The sequence below is a fragment of the Blastomyces dermatitidis genome, assembly GCF_000003525.1.
Source record: "Blastomyces dermatitidis ER-3 genomic scaffold supercont1.1, whole genome shotgun sequence".
NCBI classification, from domain to species: domain Eukaryota; kingdom Fungi; phylum Ascomycota; class Eurotiomycetes; order Onygenales; family Ajellomycetaceae; genus Blastomyces; species Blastomyces dermatitidis.
Window position 1 is genome coordinate 4,718,264 of NW_025544774.1, and position 17,727 is coordinate 4,735,990.

The 17,727-nt window shown below is 46.9% G+C and overlaps 6 protein-coding genes across 6 annotated transcripts; 5 read left to right on the top strand and 1 right to left on the bottom strand.

The window, feature by feature from the left end:
- The first annotated feature begins 1,622 nt into the window (after positions 1–1,622).
- Positions 1,623–6,436, top strand: BDCG_00597 (uncharacterized protein). The gene is made up of 4 exons (XM_045416103.1): positions 1,623–3,452; positions 3,533–3,885; positions 3,942–5,128; positions 5,244–6,436. The coding sequence occupies exons 1-4, from the start codon at positions 3,403–3,405 to the stop codon at positions 5,463–5,465; spliced, it is 1,812 nt and encodes a 603-aa protein (XP_045271906.1). The 5' UTR covers positions 1,623–3,402; the 3' UTR covers positions 5,466–6,436.
- A 948-nt stretch (positions 6,437–7,384) lies between these two features.
- On the top strand, positions 7,385–10,197 carry BDCG_00598 (DnaJ like subfamily C member 7; the record flags this gene model as incomplete). Its single annotated transcript, XM_045416104.1, has 3 exons — positions 7,385–8,246; positions 8,456–9,617; positions 9,823–10,197. The coding sequence occupies 3 exons, from the start codon at positions 7,385–7,387 to the stop codon at positions 10,094–10,096; spliced, it is 2,298 nt and encodes a 765-aa protein (XP_045271907.1). The 3' UTR covers positions 10,097–10,197.
- A 1,355-nt stretch (positions 10,198–11,552) lies between these two features.
- BDCG_00599 (uncharacterized protein) lies at positions 11,553–12,466 on the top strand. Its single transcript, XM_045416105.1, has 3 exons — positions 11,553–11,576; positions 11,622–11,818; positions 11,988–12,466. The coding sequence occupies exons 2-3, from the start codon at positions 11,622–11,624 to the stop codon at positions 12,361–12,363; spliced, it is 573 nt and encodes a 190-aa protein (XP_045271908.1). The 5' UTR covers positions 11,553–11,576; the 3' UTR covers positions 12,364–12,466.
- Positions 12,467–13,260: 794 nt separating this feature from the next.
- BDCG_16170 (uncharacterized protein) lies at positions 13,261–13,539 on the top strand (the record flags this gene model as incomplete). The annotated part of the gene is made up of 1 exon (XM_045425430.1): positions 13,261–13,539. One exon carries the CDS (start codon positions 13,261–13,263, stop codon positions 13,537–13,539), a length of 279 nt encoding a protein of 92 aa, XP_045279228.1.
- Positions 13,540–13,741: 202 nt separating this feature from the next.
- On the top strand, positions 13,742–14,756 carry BDCG_16171 (uncharacterized protein; the record flags this gene model as incomplete). The annotated part of the gene is made up of 3 exons (XM_045425431.1): positions 13,742–13,891; positions 14,018–14,062; positions 14,241–14,756. The coding sequence occupies 3 exons, from the start codon at positions 13,742–13,744 to the stop codon at positions 14,754–14,756; spliced, it is 711 nt and encodes a 236-aa protein (XP_045279229.1).
- A 264-nt stretch (positions 14,757–15,020) lies between these two features.
- BDCG_00600 (uncharacterized protein) lies at positions 15,021–17,720 on the bottom strand. Its single transcript, XM_045416106.1, has 2 exons — positions 16,702–17,720; positions 15,021–16,563 (listed from the first exon to the last, which is right to left on the bottom strand). The coding sequence occupies exons 1-2, from the start codon at positions 16,975–16,977 to the stop codon at positions 15,502–15,504; spliced, it is 1,338 nt and encodes a 445-aa protein (XP_045271909.1). The 5' UTR covers positions 16,978–17,720; the 3' UTR covers positions 15,021–15,501.
- Positions 17,721–17,727: the final 7 nt, after the last annotated feature.

Consider the following 17,727-nt stretch of genomic DNA (forward strand, 5'->3'; position numbering starts at 1 on the left):
CTTTTCTACCTCCAAATTGGAGAGAATATCCACTCCAGCAAACGACTTCTACGTGGCTAGTTGATCATAGTTTCATAATTCTCTTTAATTTAAATCTGCCAAATATCCCATCCCTTTTTGATATATTTTCTTGTATCCTCTTGTTCCTGAGCACGATGCTCTCATGATTGGTGGATATCCAAACAAACGAAGCAAGCAACAATCCCTGGTTAGGGCCATGGAACTGAATAACTTTATCCGCAAATACTGAGCTAAGGACATAAATGGTCGATAATATTTTTAGATCATTTTCTAGAGTTGCTTCTAATTGCTCATCTAGACACCTATCAACGAACCGTTAGCCAATACGTAGGATTGACCATTCTCTGCCCAACAACTAATGCTTGCATCTTAGTCCAGTGATGACTTGCAGACGCACGGACCGCGCCGGGTCAAGACTTTCCCAGGCGCTTAAATTTCTTCAGGTTGGGCTATTTATAGAATTCCCCGCTGTCAAAGGAGCCGGTTTGTCTGCGGGGCGAGCTTGCCGTGGGTTGGCTGTTACGGCACCTACAGTACTATGTAGATAAGCCTGCAGCGGCTAGGAGAAAGCTCCATTGCTTGGCCCAAGGACGTAGTTAGGTTGAGAATCTTGTGCCTCTTGCTTTGGCGTTGGGGGAATTAAATGCGCGCCCCATTCTTTATTATTCATGGGTGTTAGTATTTTGCGCGAAGCAGGATAATCGAGCCAACAATATATTAATTGAATGGATGGATATAACATAGTGTGGTTGATGGTACTAGTTATCCCTGTGGGCGCCAATGATTCCCATGATTACTGGACAAGCTTGATTGGACCCGGGGAAAACGGTGGGTATGCATGCTCTGAATTTCTTGTTTTACAAGTCAAAAAAAAGTGGTTTCTCGTGGATTAGCTTCGTGTTAGTTCTGCTGCGACGGCCGTTGTCTGAAAATAATAAACTCATGGCCGGGAGAGGATCAAAATGGAGATAGAGATTTATTAAAACTCCCAGCCACAAGTGCTTATTTATCTCTGTGCCCGCCAGCAGCTTTTCCTCTCACATCGATGGGGATCTAATATTTTCTTCTGGCTGGTGTGGTGTGGCAAGTCATCCATTAGTCGTTATTGGGCAGAGACCCTTTCCCTTCTGTGAAATTGATCCCATCCCCTTCTTTGGGCTGGCTTGACAAGGCAAACTTCCCGTGTTCGTGGCGCCTGGAAATTTTAAGCATGATAGGTGGAATCCATGTTCCGGGGAGTATATTTTGGTTCCCCGCTAACCTAAGCGCTGGATTCAATGAAACGTGTGTCCTTGCTTGGCCCTTGTATTAGGTCAATTGGTAGTTTTCCATGAAATTCCCGAATACGAAATATCAATCTAAAATAATAAAGGATAATTTCGATAGAGCTGATCTGCAGCTATCTATTGTGAAAATGCAGCGGACTGTCCTAGTTTTCGCTGTGAATAACTGCCCTTTGCTGATGCCCGTCCGGTTGAAACGTGTGCGTGAAGGGGTTTTTAGCGCGCGTTAGAATCAGCCGCGGAAAAACCCAATTCCGGCCCCGACTTCCCCTTGAGACCGGATAGAAATTCTTACTAATCTTGGAAGGTCTGCATAGTCAGATTGTATGTAGCCTTTGTGACATATAGTCGAGCTCTGCTCCATAACTCGATATATCGCCCTTCAAATGGCGACTGAAATCAATTAGGAGGTAGGCTAAGTTGGTGGCTTTAAAGGTCTGGTTTTAGCCCACTAGAAAAACTATGTTCAGCATCACGGCTGCTATCCATTACGTCCCCTTCTAGTCTTGAAAGCCCACGGGACCTAATTATAGTAAACGTGCGGCACGTTCATCCTGTTAGTTCGAAATCCACGAGCTATTCCACAAGACTGGTGAGACAACCGATTTCGGGAGTGTCTTGGACTCAACGGGGAGGAAGCTAGAAATGCCACTCAATAGCAGGGCGACAGGCATCCAAATTGCGAGGGTGATAGAAGGCCCTAAGGGAGGTCATTTCTCTTTCGATATTGTCAAGGTAGAACATAGCATGCCTTGGTGTATTCCAGAGATATTGTTGCCCGAGGTGCCGTTCGCGAAATTGGTTGTTCCAGAAGAAGCGGCGCTCCTTGGATGTTTGAGCCCCTTGTCACATGAAACAACTATGCCGCATCAGGCCTACCTCCGCTGCGACTCTGAATTCCTCCTGTCGCTTCAACCTCCTCCCCGAGTCTCCTCATCTTCTCCGCCAGCATCCTCGGCCAACAGTCAGGGCATCGTTAGCAATGTACTGTTGAGCAACCGCCTCTAAAAGCATACGGGCACTACAATTCTTGTCCGATGGCCAGAAATAGCAGAATATACTTGACAGGACTCGGCTCGCCTATCCGCGGCCGCTGTCCCCTGGTCCAGACAAACGTGGAGTTTCGTCCGGCGCCTACAAGAAACTGGACCACTCTCATCCTGGCACACAGAACGGGACTGGTTGACGTCCACAGCAGCCCTAGTGCGAGGAATAGACATACACAATGTACAGTTCGGCGGCATCGGTGTGCTCAACCAATGTGATTGATACCCATTCTGCATTCGTCATTCGAAAGCAGACGTTATGCTTTCTCTAGCAAATGATGAGACACATTTGCCTTCATGAGAGTCCGGCGTCAAACCCTTAAGGGCCCCCCGTGTTTAGCTTCATACCCTGGTCCCTACTGTACTCGCAGACACTAACCTCAATTGTTGGCCAGATGGGTACTCCAACACAACTGCTAAACTCCTTTTGGAGAGTTTACTGGCCACCTTTGGAGAAAAATGGGGAAGTGGAGAATGTTTTGAGTCTTGCAGACTAGCTCCTCCATGATCGTCTTTAGGGAAAATCCTCGCGCGGGAGCAATATGGTTTGAACCAACCCATCCCGAGATCAATATACCTTGCTCGCCCTTCTCCTCTTCATTCATGTTTTTGCTCCGTTGTCCTTCCTGCCGGCCTTCTGATTTTCCACAATGCATGCTCTTTAGTCACTCCTTTTGTTCTTTATTTTTGTTATATTATTATACTATGAACCTCACTATTTGAAAATATACTTTTCGTCGATCGTTGCTCATAGCTGGAGTCTGCTGGCAGCCCAAAGTTTTTGGCAAAGACTAAACCTTCCTTTTGCTAAAAAAGGAAATTTTTTTTTAACGCGCCTTGCGGAACAAAGACATTCATAAAACCAACGATCTTTAACCCACGCGGTCTTTTTCGTTCTTGAGTCCCACGAAAGGATTGAACATATTTTCTTTGACAAAACACACCACATTTATCCCATTCGGAAGCCAGTCCGTTCTGTAGTAGCAGCCGCAGCTCTTAACGAGATTCGCGGAGCGTGGAGACGCCTATGTTCTGCAGGCCGTCCGAAGAGAATGATCGATATGTCGTCCAATGATATAAACTATAGTCAGGTCGGGCCAAGGTATGTTGAATTGGCTCGGAGTCGGCGTGTGTAGAGCCTTTCCTTACCCCGACAGTAATGCTGATATTTCATTCTTATAGAAACTCGTTACCATCAACCCTCATTTCATCCATGGGGTTTCCACCGCCAACTCCGGGAAGTAGCATACAAGTGAACAATATTGATTTTGGTAAAGTGTTAGAGGATGGGAATATGGCCACTAGGAACATGGCGAACACTACATTGAATTCGTGCGGACCCAGAGCCTGGGATATAGACAACCAACCTAATCCTAAGACAATAAATGACAGCGTTTATTCTCTGCCATACACACCCCAGTTCCACAAAACACCAGCTTGTAAACCCTACGAGATTCGGATGCCATCACAGTACGTTATGCCCGCTGAGTTTGGAACGCCACCGGGGTTGTTGGGAATCAACGCTCTGGACGATCGTATGTGTTTGCCTGGCCACCCGAGCCCTTGCCATTTGTCGCTAACTTTTATTTAGGCTTTGATGATCAACATTTAGTAGAGGAGTTGTCTACATTTTCGGGGATTGATCACAATCCGCCTTTGTTCCCGAGCCAGCTTTCCCAGTCCCAGAATGTTACGGCTGGGAGCAGAAGACTTAACCTGCTTCCAGAGCACCAGCCTCTTACGCTTGATACAAACATTGTTACTCGCCCTCTAACAGACTCGTATTTCTCCCAATCCAGCAACACCGGATCTTTCGACTTCACTGATCTTTCTGCATTTTCTGAAGTTCCCTCATTCGCCTCTGCCAGTAGTTCTGACTACACGCCGAGAAGTTCGCTTCTATCTTCTACGCCGCTTTCCCCCATACCATCCCCGAGACATACACTGCCAGAACTAGTTCGCGGAGGGAATCGGGCAAGAGCGTCGCCATCCCCTCGTGCAAGCGTTCGAGCACCTCCACATAGTTTTGATGGTGTCCGCAAACGATGGTCGACAGGCTCCTCCGGACCCCGTCCTAATCGTGTTACGTCTCCATTTTTAACGCAAAATCATGCCGGCGGATCAGGTCTTCCATCTCCTTCAATGAGACAAAACCGCAGTGTTCCCTTGATGGATTCCTCACGGCAACAGCCAAGAAGTAGAAACTTGGTGCACTTTCAGGGCAATAACAATCTACTGCCTTCGAATTTTGACGCGAACGCCCGTTTCAGAAATCCTGCCTCGCTCGCCTCTCAGGGAGTGTTTAGAACCTTACAGAGTGACACTGTCCCCCACCAGCATTATTTTGACCACTATTCCGAGTTTCCTGGGCCACCCGATTTGCTAGGACCGCTAAAGGAGGAACGAGTGCTTCCACCCCCTGAGGATATGATGCCAAGCGATCCGAGCATGAAACCGTATGAACAAGATCTTCGATTCGAGAACGATTTGTATACACCAAAGTGGGTTCGAGGGCACGGGAATAAACGTGAGGGCTGGTGCGGGATTTGCAAGCCTGGCCGTTGGCTTGTGCTCAAGAACTCTGCCTTTTGGTATGACAAAAGCTTTACGCATGGAATCAGTGCGCCCACAGGGCAAGCATTTGCACCTCCAAAAGACACGAGGCGCACAGACGGAAATACAAATGTTTGGGAGGGTCTCTGCGGGAACTGTGACGAGTGGATAGCTCTAGTGAGCAGCAAGAAAAAGGGTACCACCTGGTTTAGGCATGCATACAAGGTACGTGCTGGGGGTTTTAACTACCATGTTGGGCTGTCTTAAGGCTCAACCGTTTATTTGGATATCCGTTTCTGTGAAGAAGGTTGAATTTTACTAACGCTGCATTGATTACCAGTGCCATAACCATCCAAAGAATGAAACCCTCAAACGGCACCGAGAGAACACTCCAAGCAACGGTAATCCGCCAACTCCGGATTCCCGCCCCAGATCGTCTCCCCAAACAGTAACGCGGAAAGTAGAGCCAGCAACTTCAACGAAGCCCTCTCCAGCGCCTGAACTTCCTGGAGGAGGACCAAAGAGTCTTTCGCCGTTGCATACAGTAGCAACAAGGATGTGATGAATTTCGTTTCCTTTACCTTTCTTTTTTCTTTCTTTTTTCTTCCTTTTTTTTATTTTTATTTTTTATTTAAACTTATACTATTTATTACATTGATATCTCATTATAGATTCTAGTTGCTTTTCTTCATCTATTTTACCTTCCTCCCACCTCCCTATCAGTCTTCCCAATTACAGGCTGCACAGCTTCCCCGTCAGCTTCCCACGAGGTCGTCGAAGAATCCTGTTATATGCCTGGGTGCACTGTATTTTGGTATCGTTGGACACATAACTTGGGCTCCCTGATGTATCTTCACAGGAATTCCTAGTAGGATGGCTTGTGAGAAGGGGTGATGTGGTTGTAGCTGGGATAAGGGTTGACTCATTTCATCCTCTTCTGCTCCTCATCTATCGTTGTTTTATGGCTAGCAGGCTAGGGATTTTCCTATCTATTCTCCTTATTTGCTCGCTTATATAGGATGGTTTTTTTTTTTTTTCTTTGCTGGGTGTTTGCTCGAGGCGTCTGAAAATATATATGAAAAAAGAGTGATATTGATCTGCTTTGTTTGTTCAGCAGGGAGTTAGTTGGTCTGTTATTATTCTCAACGCGGTATCCAGGAAATCAGGAGAGCACATTCATTATAATTATGATAAGAATACCAAATACGGAGTACAGTCTTCTCAACGGTCTGTATCGAAGTCGGGAATTGTGCTCATGATTCATCTCAGGGGGCGCTAAATACTCACATATTTAAATAACGTTAACCCCCCAAAGGCTCAAACCATTGGGCTGTTGATGATTTAAGTGCGCGAGCTTCATTCGCCGGTTGAGGCCGAGTCCAATGGGGATTAAATTCAATTTATTTCTTTTTCCACTTCCCCTCTCTCTCGCTATCTCCCCCGGAATCAGGTGAAGCGGAATCACTTTCTGTCGACTTAAGGATTTAGTTGATCTCAAGAAGGGTGGACAAAAAAAAAAAAAAAAACAAGAGAACTTCGAACTTCCTTTCATTCAACTACTAACATAACATCAAGAACTATTTTATCCAAAGACCTTTGTTCACTTCCTGCGACTCCTGGACCAACGCTGGCTTTCTCGACTGGTTATTCTGCCCTGTTTTCCAATACATATATCAAATCATATCAACTCTTCAACCCGATATCTTCAATACTCGCCCAGTCTGCAGTCCGCCGCCTGCGTTCCGAGCCTGTTCGATTCCAGCATCCCTCTCCTCTCTCCCCCGAGTGAGCCCTGCACCACTCCACTGCCTTTTAGCCATCTAGCTAGCTAAATACTTAGGGTGATTTTTGGGGTTGAAGATTTATTCCCGTGGCTGGGGAAAATTTGTTGCTGTTGATGTTGGATGTGAACAAAGTGCGTTGATTAGCTGCTTAGCTGCGACACGATTGACTTCCATCGGCTTCCAAATAACAATAATAAATAGTTACTTACTCTCGCGCTGGCGGGGGGTTGTTGATGCTGAGAGAAACTCCTTGCAGTCAAGTCAGTCAGTCAGTCAGTCAGTCAGTCTTGTCCGTCCAGCCATTGTTGTTGTTATTATTTAGTTTTGGACTTTTACTGCTGCTACTGCTAGATATTGCTGCTACTAAATACTGGTGTTGTTCTTGTTGTTGCCCTGTCATCCTTTGCTGCTTGTGTCTTCCAGTTCGGCCTTCATTTTCGCTGGTTATTGTATTGTTGTCTTCTTGTAATAATTATTTGTCTGTATTTTGGTGGTTGTTTCTCTAGGTTTCTTTTACTTTCCTTTTTTTACTTTTCCTTGTCTTTTTCTTTTTTCTTTTCCTTTTTTCTTTTTTCCTTTTTATTTTTATTTTTATTTTTTATTTTATTTATTTATTTTTATTTTTTTTTGCCCTGACCTTGCTCCTGCATCCCTAGCCGACCGTTAGCTGGCTCTCGACCTCACTCGAACCGGACTCATGGTTCTCACAAAACTTTTTTCTTCCTCCTCCAAAAAATCCCCCGACAAGAAAAAGCACCACAAGCATTCCGCCAGCAACACATCAGACTTGTCTGACCTGCAGCTCCACGACTCCCAGCATCCGCCCGCTTTGGTCCGTGCTGCCTCTTCCGACCGACACCTCGATTCTTCCTTGGGCCGCGCTGCCTCCAAACACCGCCATCCCGACCCCGACCACCATCGCTCGCCGCCGCCGCCGCCGCAGCAGCAGCAACAGCCCTACTCCATTGGCATCACCGGCAACAACAATAATTATAGCAAAAACAAATCATCCTCCTCTCCCCGTGTTGGCTCGTCACGCAAATCTCCCTCCAAGGCGTCGCCCAAACCCCAGCGGGATCCCGAACGCAAAAGCCGCCGTGTTGCCTCGACGCCCTCCGGTAGCCCTACAAAGCATAAATCCAAGGGTTCGTCCTCCCGCTTCGCCTACGATCGGGATTCCCACCCATTGAATCTGCCCCCGGACGAGCTCCGCCGCCTATCCGCCATGGCAGCTGCAAGAGACGATAGTCGCAGCTCCATGGACATTGAGCAGCCGGACGTTGCGCACTCGCCCACTGCTGTGACCAACGCCACCGTCTCCCCCTCCGCCTTCTCTACGCCCACTCAGCAAGACTCCCCCGCTTCATCTACTGGGATGCAGTCAAATGGCGTCCATTCTGATACCGCAGAGCGAAGCCCTACCCCTCCCCCTCACAATGTCCCCTCAAGTACGCCACAACCTACACAGCCCGTTGTTGATGCGGAGGCGTGCAAATTAGCCGGGAATAAATTTTTCAAGGCGGGTGATTTTCAGAAAGCTATCCAAGAGTATACGAAGGGTAAGTGTTTTTGGCTGTCTATTTTGTTTTGCTCTGTCCGCAATATTGTGCGTGAAAATTATATGCGCCATGGTTAAGCGAACGGGAAAAATAAAAAGAAAGAATGGAGTTATCTATGGATAACAAGGGAAAGAGCTTATGAAGTTAATCATTGTGGGTGTGGGTGTGGGTGTGTTTGTGTGTGTTAATATATATCTTCTTGAATATAGCTGTCGAAGCCCAACCCACATCATCTACCTATCTATCAAATCGAGCGGCTGCCTACATATCCGCACACCGCTACCATGAAGCCCTGGAAGATGCCAAACTAGCTGATGAGTTGGAGCCTGGTAACCAGAAAATCATGCACAGATTGGCAAGAATATACACTTCCCTTGGTCGCCCCACAGAGGCGTTATCCATCTATTCACGAATCCAACCACCCGTTACCGCAAAGGATAAAGGCCCCGCGGAGGCAATGTTACACCATATCACCCAGGCAGAAGGGTTGCTACGGGAAGATAGAGGAGGTTCAATGACATTGTACTGCCTGGACCAGGCCGTAAAGGGACTTGGGGTTGGCGTGACCCAACCGCGCAAATGGCGGCTGATGCGAGCAGAGGCGTACCTAAAGATGGGAAATGTCAACACATTGGGCGACGCGCAGAATATCGTCATGTCAATGCTACGAGATAACAATCAGGATCCGGACGCCTTATTGATCCGTGGCCGGTTATTTTACGCCCAAGGCGAGAACGAACAGGCAATCAGACACTTTAAACTCGCTCTAAACCTAGACCCTGACTCCACCCAAGCGGTCAGATACCTACGCATGGTGCAGAAACTTCTCCGAATGAAGGATGAAGGAAACGCGGCATTCAAGGCAAGAAAGTACCAAGAAGCTATCGATGTATACACTAAGGCCCTGGAAGTCGACCCCAAGAATAAAGACATCAACTCCAAACTCCTTCAGAACCGCGCCCAGGCCTACCTTAACCTCAGCAACTACGACAAAGCAATTGAAGATTGCACAGACGCTCTCAAACTGGATCCTTCATACGTAAAGGCGCAACGGGTACGGGCGAAGGCGTACGGAGCCTCTGGCAACTGGGAGGAAGCCGCGCGCGAATTCAAGAAGATTGCTGAAGCCAATCCCAACGAGAAGGGCATTCAGGAAGAGGTTCGAAACGCAGATTTTGAGCTTAAGAAGAGCCAACGGAAAGATTACTATAAGATTCTTGGCGTCGATAAGAATGCGTCAGAGCAGGAGATTAAGAAAGCGTATAGAAAGTTGGCGATTCAGCATCATCCAGATAAGAATATCGATGGCGATAAGGGAGATACGCAGTTTAAGGAGATTGGAGAGGCGTATGAAATTTTGAGTGATCCTCAGTATGTATCCCACTCTCTCCCCCCACTTCTTCTTGACCTCCGAAATCTTCCGTTTTTCTTTTTCTTTCTTTTCTCTCTCTTTCTCTCTCTTTTTTTTTTTTTTTTGTACCCCCAACGATGCCTGCCCCCTTCTCTTTTATTATTCGCAAACTTTCCCATTATTTAGCCACATAAACTAACCAACCTCTTTTTCCTCACCTCACAGAAAACGCGCAAGTTATGACAATGGCGATGACCTCCTAGATCCCGCGGACATGTTCGCGCGTGGCGGGGCCTCATTTGCGCACATGGGCGGTATGGGAGGCATGGGAGGCATGCATGGAATGGGTGGAATGGGTGGAATGGGAGGCATGGGCGGCGGCCAGAATATCCATATCGACCCCAACATCCTATTTAATATGATGAACGGGGGCGGGTTTAGCGGACGGACTGGCGGCCAGAACCCGTTCGAGAGCTCCTACCACCAGCACGGATGGTAAAGTCAAAAATTGTATATGATGAGGGCAGGGAAAATGAGAAAGAAAAATAATGAAGAAAGTTTGGCGGGAAAAAAAAAAAAAAAAAAAAAAAAAAAACAACACTCAAAACTGAAAACTCAAAAACCCTCAACTTTCATACCATATAGGGGGAAAGCAAGATACAACGGATAAATGCAACGAACCACCCACATATAGAATTCATGGCATGCATATGGCAACAGATTTCACATTAAGGAAAATTAGGCGCATACAAGAGAGAGCGAGGGTAGGGGGAGAGAAGGTCAACAAAACTTGATTTAAATCATATATACGATGATTCCCACTCTGTTTTTCTTCCTTGCTGCCGCCCCCTCTCTTTACTCTTTATCCTCGTTCTTTTCGATTGATATTCATTATTATTATTATTATTTATTATCATCGCAATTATTTGTCTAGTTACTTTGCTTTTTGCTTTACGCCTTTTTCATGTTTCTTCTTTATCTCATTCCATCATCACTTTTCTTAAACGCAGCCAGTTGGCATGTATGGCTATAAGTTTTGGTCTCTAGCTATGTGTAATGAATTGGATGGATTGAATAGTTGATGCGCAGGGGGTTCTGTTCACATGGTACGGAAGCAATCATCTCTACTGGTAAACGGGTGAGAAACCATTTTTTCAATTCTTCCATCTTCACTTCGTTTTCGCTTTTCTTGTAACACCCTTCTTCTTTTTATTTTCCCACCCCGCCCTCTCTCCTTTTATTCCCCTCAATAATTCCCATCCAAGGACTGGTCCCCCCTGTGAAGCTGGTCCCATTTTCCTTCCATTCCTCTTGCTTATTCTCTTTTCATGCTTTGTTCCTTGTGCCATTTGCCCATCTCATCTCCCATTTATTACACCCTCTCTCTGTTTCTTGCTATTCCTAGCCCGTCCGTCGAATAGGACACGATGCGTTCTTGGTTTGCTAGTCAGGGATGTGTGTGTATATATATATATACCTACTATAGTCAAAAAGGGAATCTGGTCCTGTCCTGGAGGAGCGCTGGAGGCGGGCTGCTTTAACCCGGCTGCCTCACCCATTGCGAGGGTGAGGAGGGTGAGAGGCGGAGGTGAGGGCATCCAGTCAACCCAAGTGGAACCGTTTCAGGGGAAGAAAATTGTCGGCTCTCGGCCTTTCAATTCTTCCCTCATCAGCTCATGTGACTAAAGTTTTTCATCGTCCTTGCTTTTTGTGAGAGTATTGTTATTGTCCTTGTGTGATCCAGTAATGTAATTGCAACAGGAAACCTGCCTCTACTTCAAGGTGAGGTGTTTTTTGATGCAGAGGCTATGGGAGCTCTGCAAGGCCTGTAAACAGGCCAGATATACCAACAATGTCCACATCTGCCTAGACAACCTAGATAGAGGTTGCAAGGTCTCTCTCTAGGCAGTCAGACCAACACCTCTAGCCAGCAGATTTTTGCTCAGTTCCAGGAGGCAGAGTTAGCCTGGCAGCAGAGAGTGAGACTCCCCCACACCATCCGAGGAAGGGTAGTTAATAGTCAGATGGGTCCCAGGGCACGCAGGAATACCAGGCAACGACAGGGCCGGCCAGGAAGCCAAGGCTGCTGCGACAACAGGCAGGCCAAAGAGAGGGCCAGACAGGACTTCGAGGAGTACTGGGCCCAGAACATGCCAAAACGTTACGCCGATCTTGAGATCCTCTTCGAGGGGTGTGACGGCGCGGATTCGGACACTGGGTTGTTAGGGCTAAGCACTAGGGCAACAACAGGATTCGCCTGACAGGATGATATAAATGTGTTAGGTAGCTGGTTTGTTTACTTCTTTCTTTCCTTTCTCCAGCTTTGTATTCTCGTACTAGGAGCAATATAATATGCAGTTTATCTCTTATTAAACCGTTCCATCACAAAGGTCATCTATAGAGAGGAAGCTCCTACGCTTCACACTTGGGAAACTATACGCCAGCCGGACCGGGCATGGAGACTTCAAGGATTACCACTTACGCTGTAACCACGAGGACGCAGAGTGCCACTGTCAATGCAGCTCCCCCAAGTCCCCTGATCGAAATTTGACCAACCCCTTTTCTGCCGATATCCAAGAAAGTTATGCCAGGTTTTGGAAAGAATTCGATCAAACTGCAGCAGTATCATGCGAGCGGACAATCGAGGAAGCTTTACATGAAGGGAGAAAAATTGGAGATCTGAACTACGGCATGCTAACGGGAAGTTTGCATTTGGTCAGCGGCGCACTTTATCTCTTTAGAGAATCCCAATTCCTAACACCCTGAAGGCTAGTAAATGGAGAGTAGTCGCAAGAGTGTAACATCTAAGCAATAAAGACCCTTCCTACTGTTGCGTACTCTTTGATTCTATTATTTTGTTTGGACAGCGTCAAGCGGAGAGGACCAGCGGTGAAACATCAACGGTCACTGGACCAGCAGCCCTAAGTAACCTCTTGACCTCCGAGCCTCATTCTCTCATGGATACAGGTGGTTGTAATCGCCATGGGCCATAGTCCACGTTTGGACGGCGTAGTTTTCGATTCTCCCGGCATTTCGCCAAGCAAGGCCTCGACTTTCGTGTAGGTAGGTGGTTGCCTTTGTGCCGAAGCAAACATTACGCCTCAATGACCTCTTCACTGTCAAATGTACGACCACTGGACCGCGGGAAACATGGTCGCTGCCCTTTGAAGAGAAAGGAGGAGAATGTAAGGCGTCCGAATGACTGCATTTTACAGAGAACCGCCAACCAGGAAGCGGCAGCGATCAATGCAAATTGAGAAAGAAATTGAACATCCTTTAAAATGGAGAGTTGGATCAAGCTTTGGTCGTTCAGGTGAACAAATTTGGTTCAACTCCATAGTGAGCAAGATGTTGAACAATGTGCTAAGAAGTAGGCTGAGTTATTTAAAGGTTTCCTTGCCTGTGCAATGATTTTTTTTTTTTTTTTTTTTTTTTTTTTCTTTGGCTTTTTAGATAGGAAGTAAAGGAATTAACTAGCATAATAAGGAAATATCATGAGCTGAAGTACGGAGGACCGATTCAAAAAGTTAGTCACAGCTAAGTTTTCTTGTATCGGTTTCGTATGGGTCTCCCACCAAAATCAGATTTTGTTTTGATGATTCCTAGGTGATCTTCTTGCTTCAAATCCTCTGCAGCGCAGCAGCTTCAAAGCTCCTCTACAACATGCCTTTGCAACGCAATAAAGCTTCTCCAGAGATGAAATCTCTTATTGTTACACTCAAATCTCCCTTTGTAGGGAAATCTACTGCTGAGATTCATGAAGCAACTGGAATTTCAGTCAATCAAATCAACAAGATCTATCATACTGCCATTCAACTGGGATTCAATCCTGAGCAGCGCCCTCTAGAAATCAAGACTGAGCATGTTGCTGATGCTCGTCGCAGCAGGTGGCCTACTATACAGATACCGGAGCTTAGCAAGGAGCTGATTTCAAAGATTTAGCATGATCGATATGGCCGGGAAAAGACCACAGCTGATCTTGCTGGGGAATTTGACAAAATTGGGATCAAGATCTCTTCCACTACTATTCAGCGCATGTTGAAAAAAGCAGGTATCAAGATCTCTTGCTTTACTACTGCTCTACTAATGCTCACCAGGGTATCGCAAGACAAAACCTACAAGGAAACCAGGACTGAGCGAGAAGATGAAGAAGAAACGGCTTGAATGGTGCTTGAAACACAAGAACTGGACTCTGGAGGATTGGAAGAATGTTATTTGGTCTGATGAGACCTCTGTTATCCTGCTTCACCGCCGTGGAGGCTACAGGATTTGGCGCAGAGCTGATGAGGCCTTTGTACGCAGCTGCATTTGTGAGCGGTGGAAGGGTGCAATGGAATTCATGTTTTGGGGATGCTTCTCCTACAACCATAAAGGGCCTGCGCACTGCTGGGGGCCTGAGTCTGCAGCTGAAAAGAAGTAGTCCATTGAAGAGATTGAGCAAATGAATAAGAAGCTGGAGACTGGTGTGAGAAGGATTAATCTTCGTCAACAAACCCCTGGGCGCGGCCAACATGGAAGTTCAATGCAAAGACTGGCAAGCTTGCTCACAGCAGCTCAAAGGGCGGAATTGATTGGTATCGCTACCAGGTGATTGATCCCTACTACTATCCTAGCAGAAGTATACTAACTAATGGATATCCTAGACCAAAATCCTTATTCCAAAGCTCCTTCCATTTGCCAAAGCCTGCGCAATCAAACAGCCGAATACTATAGTGCAAGAAGACAAAGCCCTGTCACACAACCACCACGTACAACAGCTTGTATATGATAAAGCTGAGGTGCAGCGGCTGCTCTGGTGTGGGAATTCCCCAGATCTCAACCCAATTGAGCCTTGCTGGCCATGGATGAAGCGGTATACAACCAAGAAGGGGGCTCCGAAGAATCGCAAAGATGCTATCAAGGCTTGGGAGGATTGCTGGAATATGCTCTTGCAGAAGCAGATTCAATCCCGGATTGAACGGGTGCCAGTCCATATTCAAAAGATTATTGAGCTAGGGGGTGGGAATGAGTATAGGGAAGGCTGTACGCAGCAGGATTGGAGACAGAAGAATCCTCAGCAGGCTGGGCAGCAAGATGATGAGTTAGAATGGGTAGAAATTTGTATGGAGCATATCAATCATATCACTATCCCCACTTTCCTTTTTCGGCAGCAGCGATAGTAGGCTCATACAAAATTATACGGTGCTAGTTAACCGTAGTATCCACCTACAATTTTATCAAGACCAGCGTGGATCAAAGATGAGAAAATAAAGCTCTCCAATTTAGCTAGCGACGCATTGGAAATGTTTTCTTGCTTCATAAAATGCCACAGGGAAACAACCTCAACATGCATGGTATAGTGAAAAATAGCCATACAAACTACCAAACTTTCAGAAGGATAATATTGATTCAATTAATCTATTTTCTGTATGAAGGTTAGGTGCGTAAAAACTAGGTGAAGGGCCAATTCGATTAAATGAGCTTTGTCTCTTTTCTTTTTCGACTCTTGTTTACTAGCCCGGGGGGCCAAATATTATTTTTCATCCCGGAGAGAGTTCTAATTTCTATGTATGTATATTATTATTCAAAGCGGGGTATAAATTTTTTATCACCAGAAACCCAATTATTCCACGGCGAACTGAAGGAAGAAAACGGGGGAAATGAGAGAAAAGGAAATTTTCTGGATGCCCAAAATCGAAAATATTGAATGAATATACGAACAAATATAAAATAAAGTCCCAAGTAGAAGGGAGAAAGATACCATCAGCGCGCATGTCCTTTCTTACTAGATTACTTTACCTATTGTATTTATTCCTTCATCCCATTCCCATCCCACCATGAACTCTCCACACCTTTTTCTTTCTCAGACTATTTCTTATCTCCCCGCCAATCCAACCCAATACTCAATACTGCTCCCTAGCTCACTCATACATCCAGCCTATCCCCCCTAGCGAAAAAGTCGACCATACCCCCATTACTCGCAACAGTAACGTTCATCATGCCAGACGCGCCCCACCACGGAGCATCCCACTCGTCCTCGGGGTCCGGATATCTCACACCGTCAGCAACTGTTTGATTGCCATGGCGAACCAGTAAGCCCTCACCGCCAAGGCGGACATGACCCTTGCCAGAGCTGCTCGCATGGACTCGCCCAGCCCAGGATGGCGGGTAAACAACGGCCAAAGAGCCGGAGCCGCGCGCGATATGGTGTGCGGTGATAGATCGAGGGACCTGCTTGCCTTTCTGGGGCGGCTCGGGCTTGTTGGGGGATTTCTTGGCAGGTTCTGGTGGAGGTGGGAAGAAGGGCTCCGAGATCGAGAGATGCGTGCTTCCTGTCTCAGTGGAGGTGATGATGGAGACGTTGGAGCGATGTGCCGGAACAAAGCCACCACGGCCATCGCCCGGAGGGTGGTAGGGATCATGGGGGTCGTAGGGGGGCTCTTCGCCCTCGTAGGGTAGGAAGACGAGGGGGATGAGGTTGGCGCTGATAGAGCCGGAGACGGTGGAGATCTTGAGCAGATTTGAGAAAGCGACTTGGCCCGAGATGCTACCGGAGGAAGTGTGGATTTCTACTTCGTAGGCTCGTGGGGTGATGAAGGCGTGCAGGTTGTTTTTGTTCTTGTCGTTGCTGCTCCGTGCGCTGGGTTGCTCCGAGTGGTAGAGGGTTTGCAGTTGAGTGAAGCTGGACGCATCGTTCAGGGCGGGTTGCACACCGGGCAGTCTGAACGCAATAGAAATACTTCCCGACTCGGTCTTGATGGACACACGTGCTGGCTTGTCTGGTTGCTCCGGATGTGCAGGCTGAGGGTCGATGACTACAGCAATACTGCCGGTGACGGTAGTCAGATTCAGGCTGTCATAGAGCGGAAATTTGCCAACAATGGAGTTGGTAGTTGTATTGACAGAAATGTCCCGTTTTTCAGAAGGCCCATGGTCGTGCCAGTCATTTACAGAGACTTGGTTGTTCTGCTTAGAGGGCGCATATTGCTAGAGATACTCGTTAGTATCAACTAGGTATGGAGGCATCAAAGGTAATAAATAGTCAAACGAAACATGACATTTCACATGAAAATGGACAGGATGCGCAACTTTGAAGCGAGGATGAAATAATTACTTCCTGCATACCTTCTTAAGTCCGTGGAAAGTGCCCTTGAAAAGGAAGCCAATGAGTCCAACAAAGAGGACAACCTTGAACAGTGCGAGTGAGACTCTAGCCCAGATAGGCCGAGAGTTGTCTCCTGAGCAGGCTCGCAATCTCTTCATAAAGCAGAAACGGTTTTTGTTGACGGGGCACGCTTCTGCATCTTCCAAGGCTGCAGTATTATATTGAGCAGCTAGGATATCCTTCTCGTTCGCGGAAGGATCATCCCGATACCTTGGCTGGTCGGAGTATGAGGACATAATATTCAAAATTTCCCAATCCGATCCTTATTGGGCTGGAGAATAAGCGTTGCGGCGTTGAATAGATCGATAGAAAACACTTCTTGTTTCTATCAGCAGGTCGGGTGAGAGGGGCAAGAGACAAGCTTCGAATACAAGACAGGGTGAGGGAACGCCGTATATAAAGGGCCTTGCTTGGAACACCTAGCCGAGCCAAGTCTGCAACCAACCCGTCAGACGAGGCAAATAATTCAGTCAATCAAGGGTAGTTAGGGGCGCTTTTTCCTTCTTTAAAAAGAAAAGAAAAGAAGAACCCGGGAAGGACAATGCTACGCCAGTGCTGCTACAGTTGTTCAGCGGGCCTCGTACAGTGCCATTGGCACACAAAACCACAGCGCAAGCAGCTCAAGGAGAGAGAGAATAAATAAAAACAAGAATCAAGTTTGGGGATTCCCAAACTTCAGACCACTTAGGTCCCGCAAATCATGTCGTACATCAGTTTTTGTGAAGATTGATCCTGGAGCGTGGGGCAAATCAGAACGAGGTCTCAAAAATCAGTTCCGCAGACCAAATCAAAACATCACAGCGTCCGAAGCATCCAGCGCGGGGACTCCCCGTCCGCGGTCGATTCCCTTCCTGAGAGAACAAAACTGGTAGGGTTGAGCTTTTAGAGACCTCAGATAGAGGTGATGATGGAGGTGAGTGCGTGGATTATCCACAGTTGAGCAGGCAGCCACATTATTTTAACCTCACATCAGCTCAAGCTTACCA

What these genes read in the sequence shown, in the direction of transcription:
- BDCG_00597 (XM_045416103.1), top strand. Translation starts at nt 3,403, where the DNA reads ATGATCGATATGTCGTCCAATGATATAAACTATAGTCAGGTCGGGCCA. An exon ending in TATAGTCAGGTCGGGCCAAG is followed by an intron (nt 3,453 to 3,532) that starts GTATGTTGAATT and finishes TCATTCTTATAG; the next exon opens with AAACTCGTTACCATCAACCC. An exon ending in AATCAACGCTCTGGACGATC is followed by an intron (nt 3,886 to 3,941) that starts GTATGTGTTTGC and finishes ACTTTTATTTAG; the next exon opens with GCTTTGATGATCAACATTTA.
- BDCG_00599 (XM_045416105.1), top strand. Translation starts at nt 11,622, where the DNA reads ATGGGTCCCAGGGCACGCAGGAATACCAGGCAACGACAGGGCCGGCCA. An exon ending in GCGGATTCGGACACTGGGTT is followed by an intron (nt 11,819 to 11,987) that starts GTTAGGGCTAAG and finishes TCCATCACAAAG; the next exon opens with GTCATCTATAGAGAGGAAGC.
- BDCG_00600 (XM_045416106.1), bottom strand. Translation starts at nt 16,977, where the DNA reads ATGTCCTCATACTCCGACCAGCCAAGGTATCGGGATGATCCTTCCGCG. An exon ending in CTTTCCACGGACTTAAGAAG is followed by an intron (nt 16,564 to 16,701) that starts GTATGCAGGAAG and finishes GAGTATCTCTAG; the next exon opens with CAATATGCGCCCTCTAAGCA.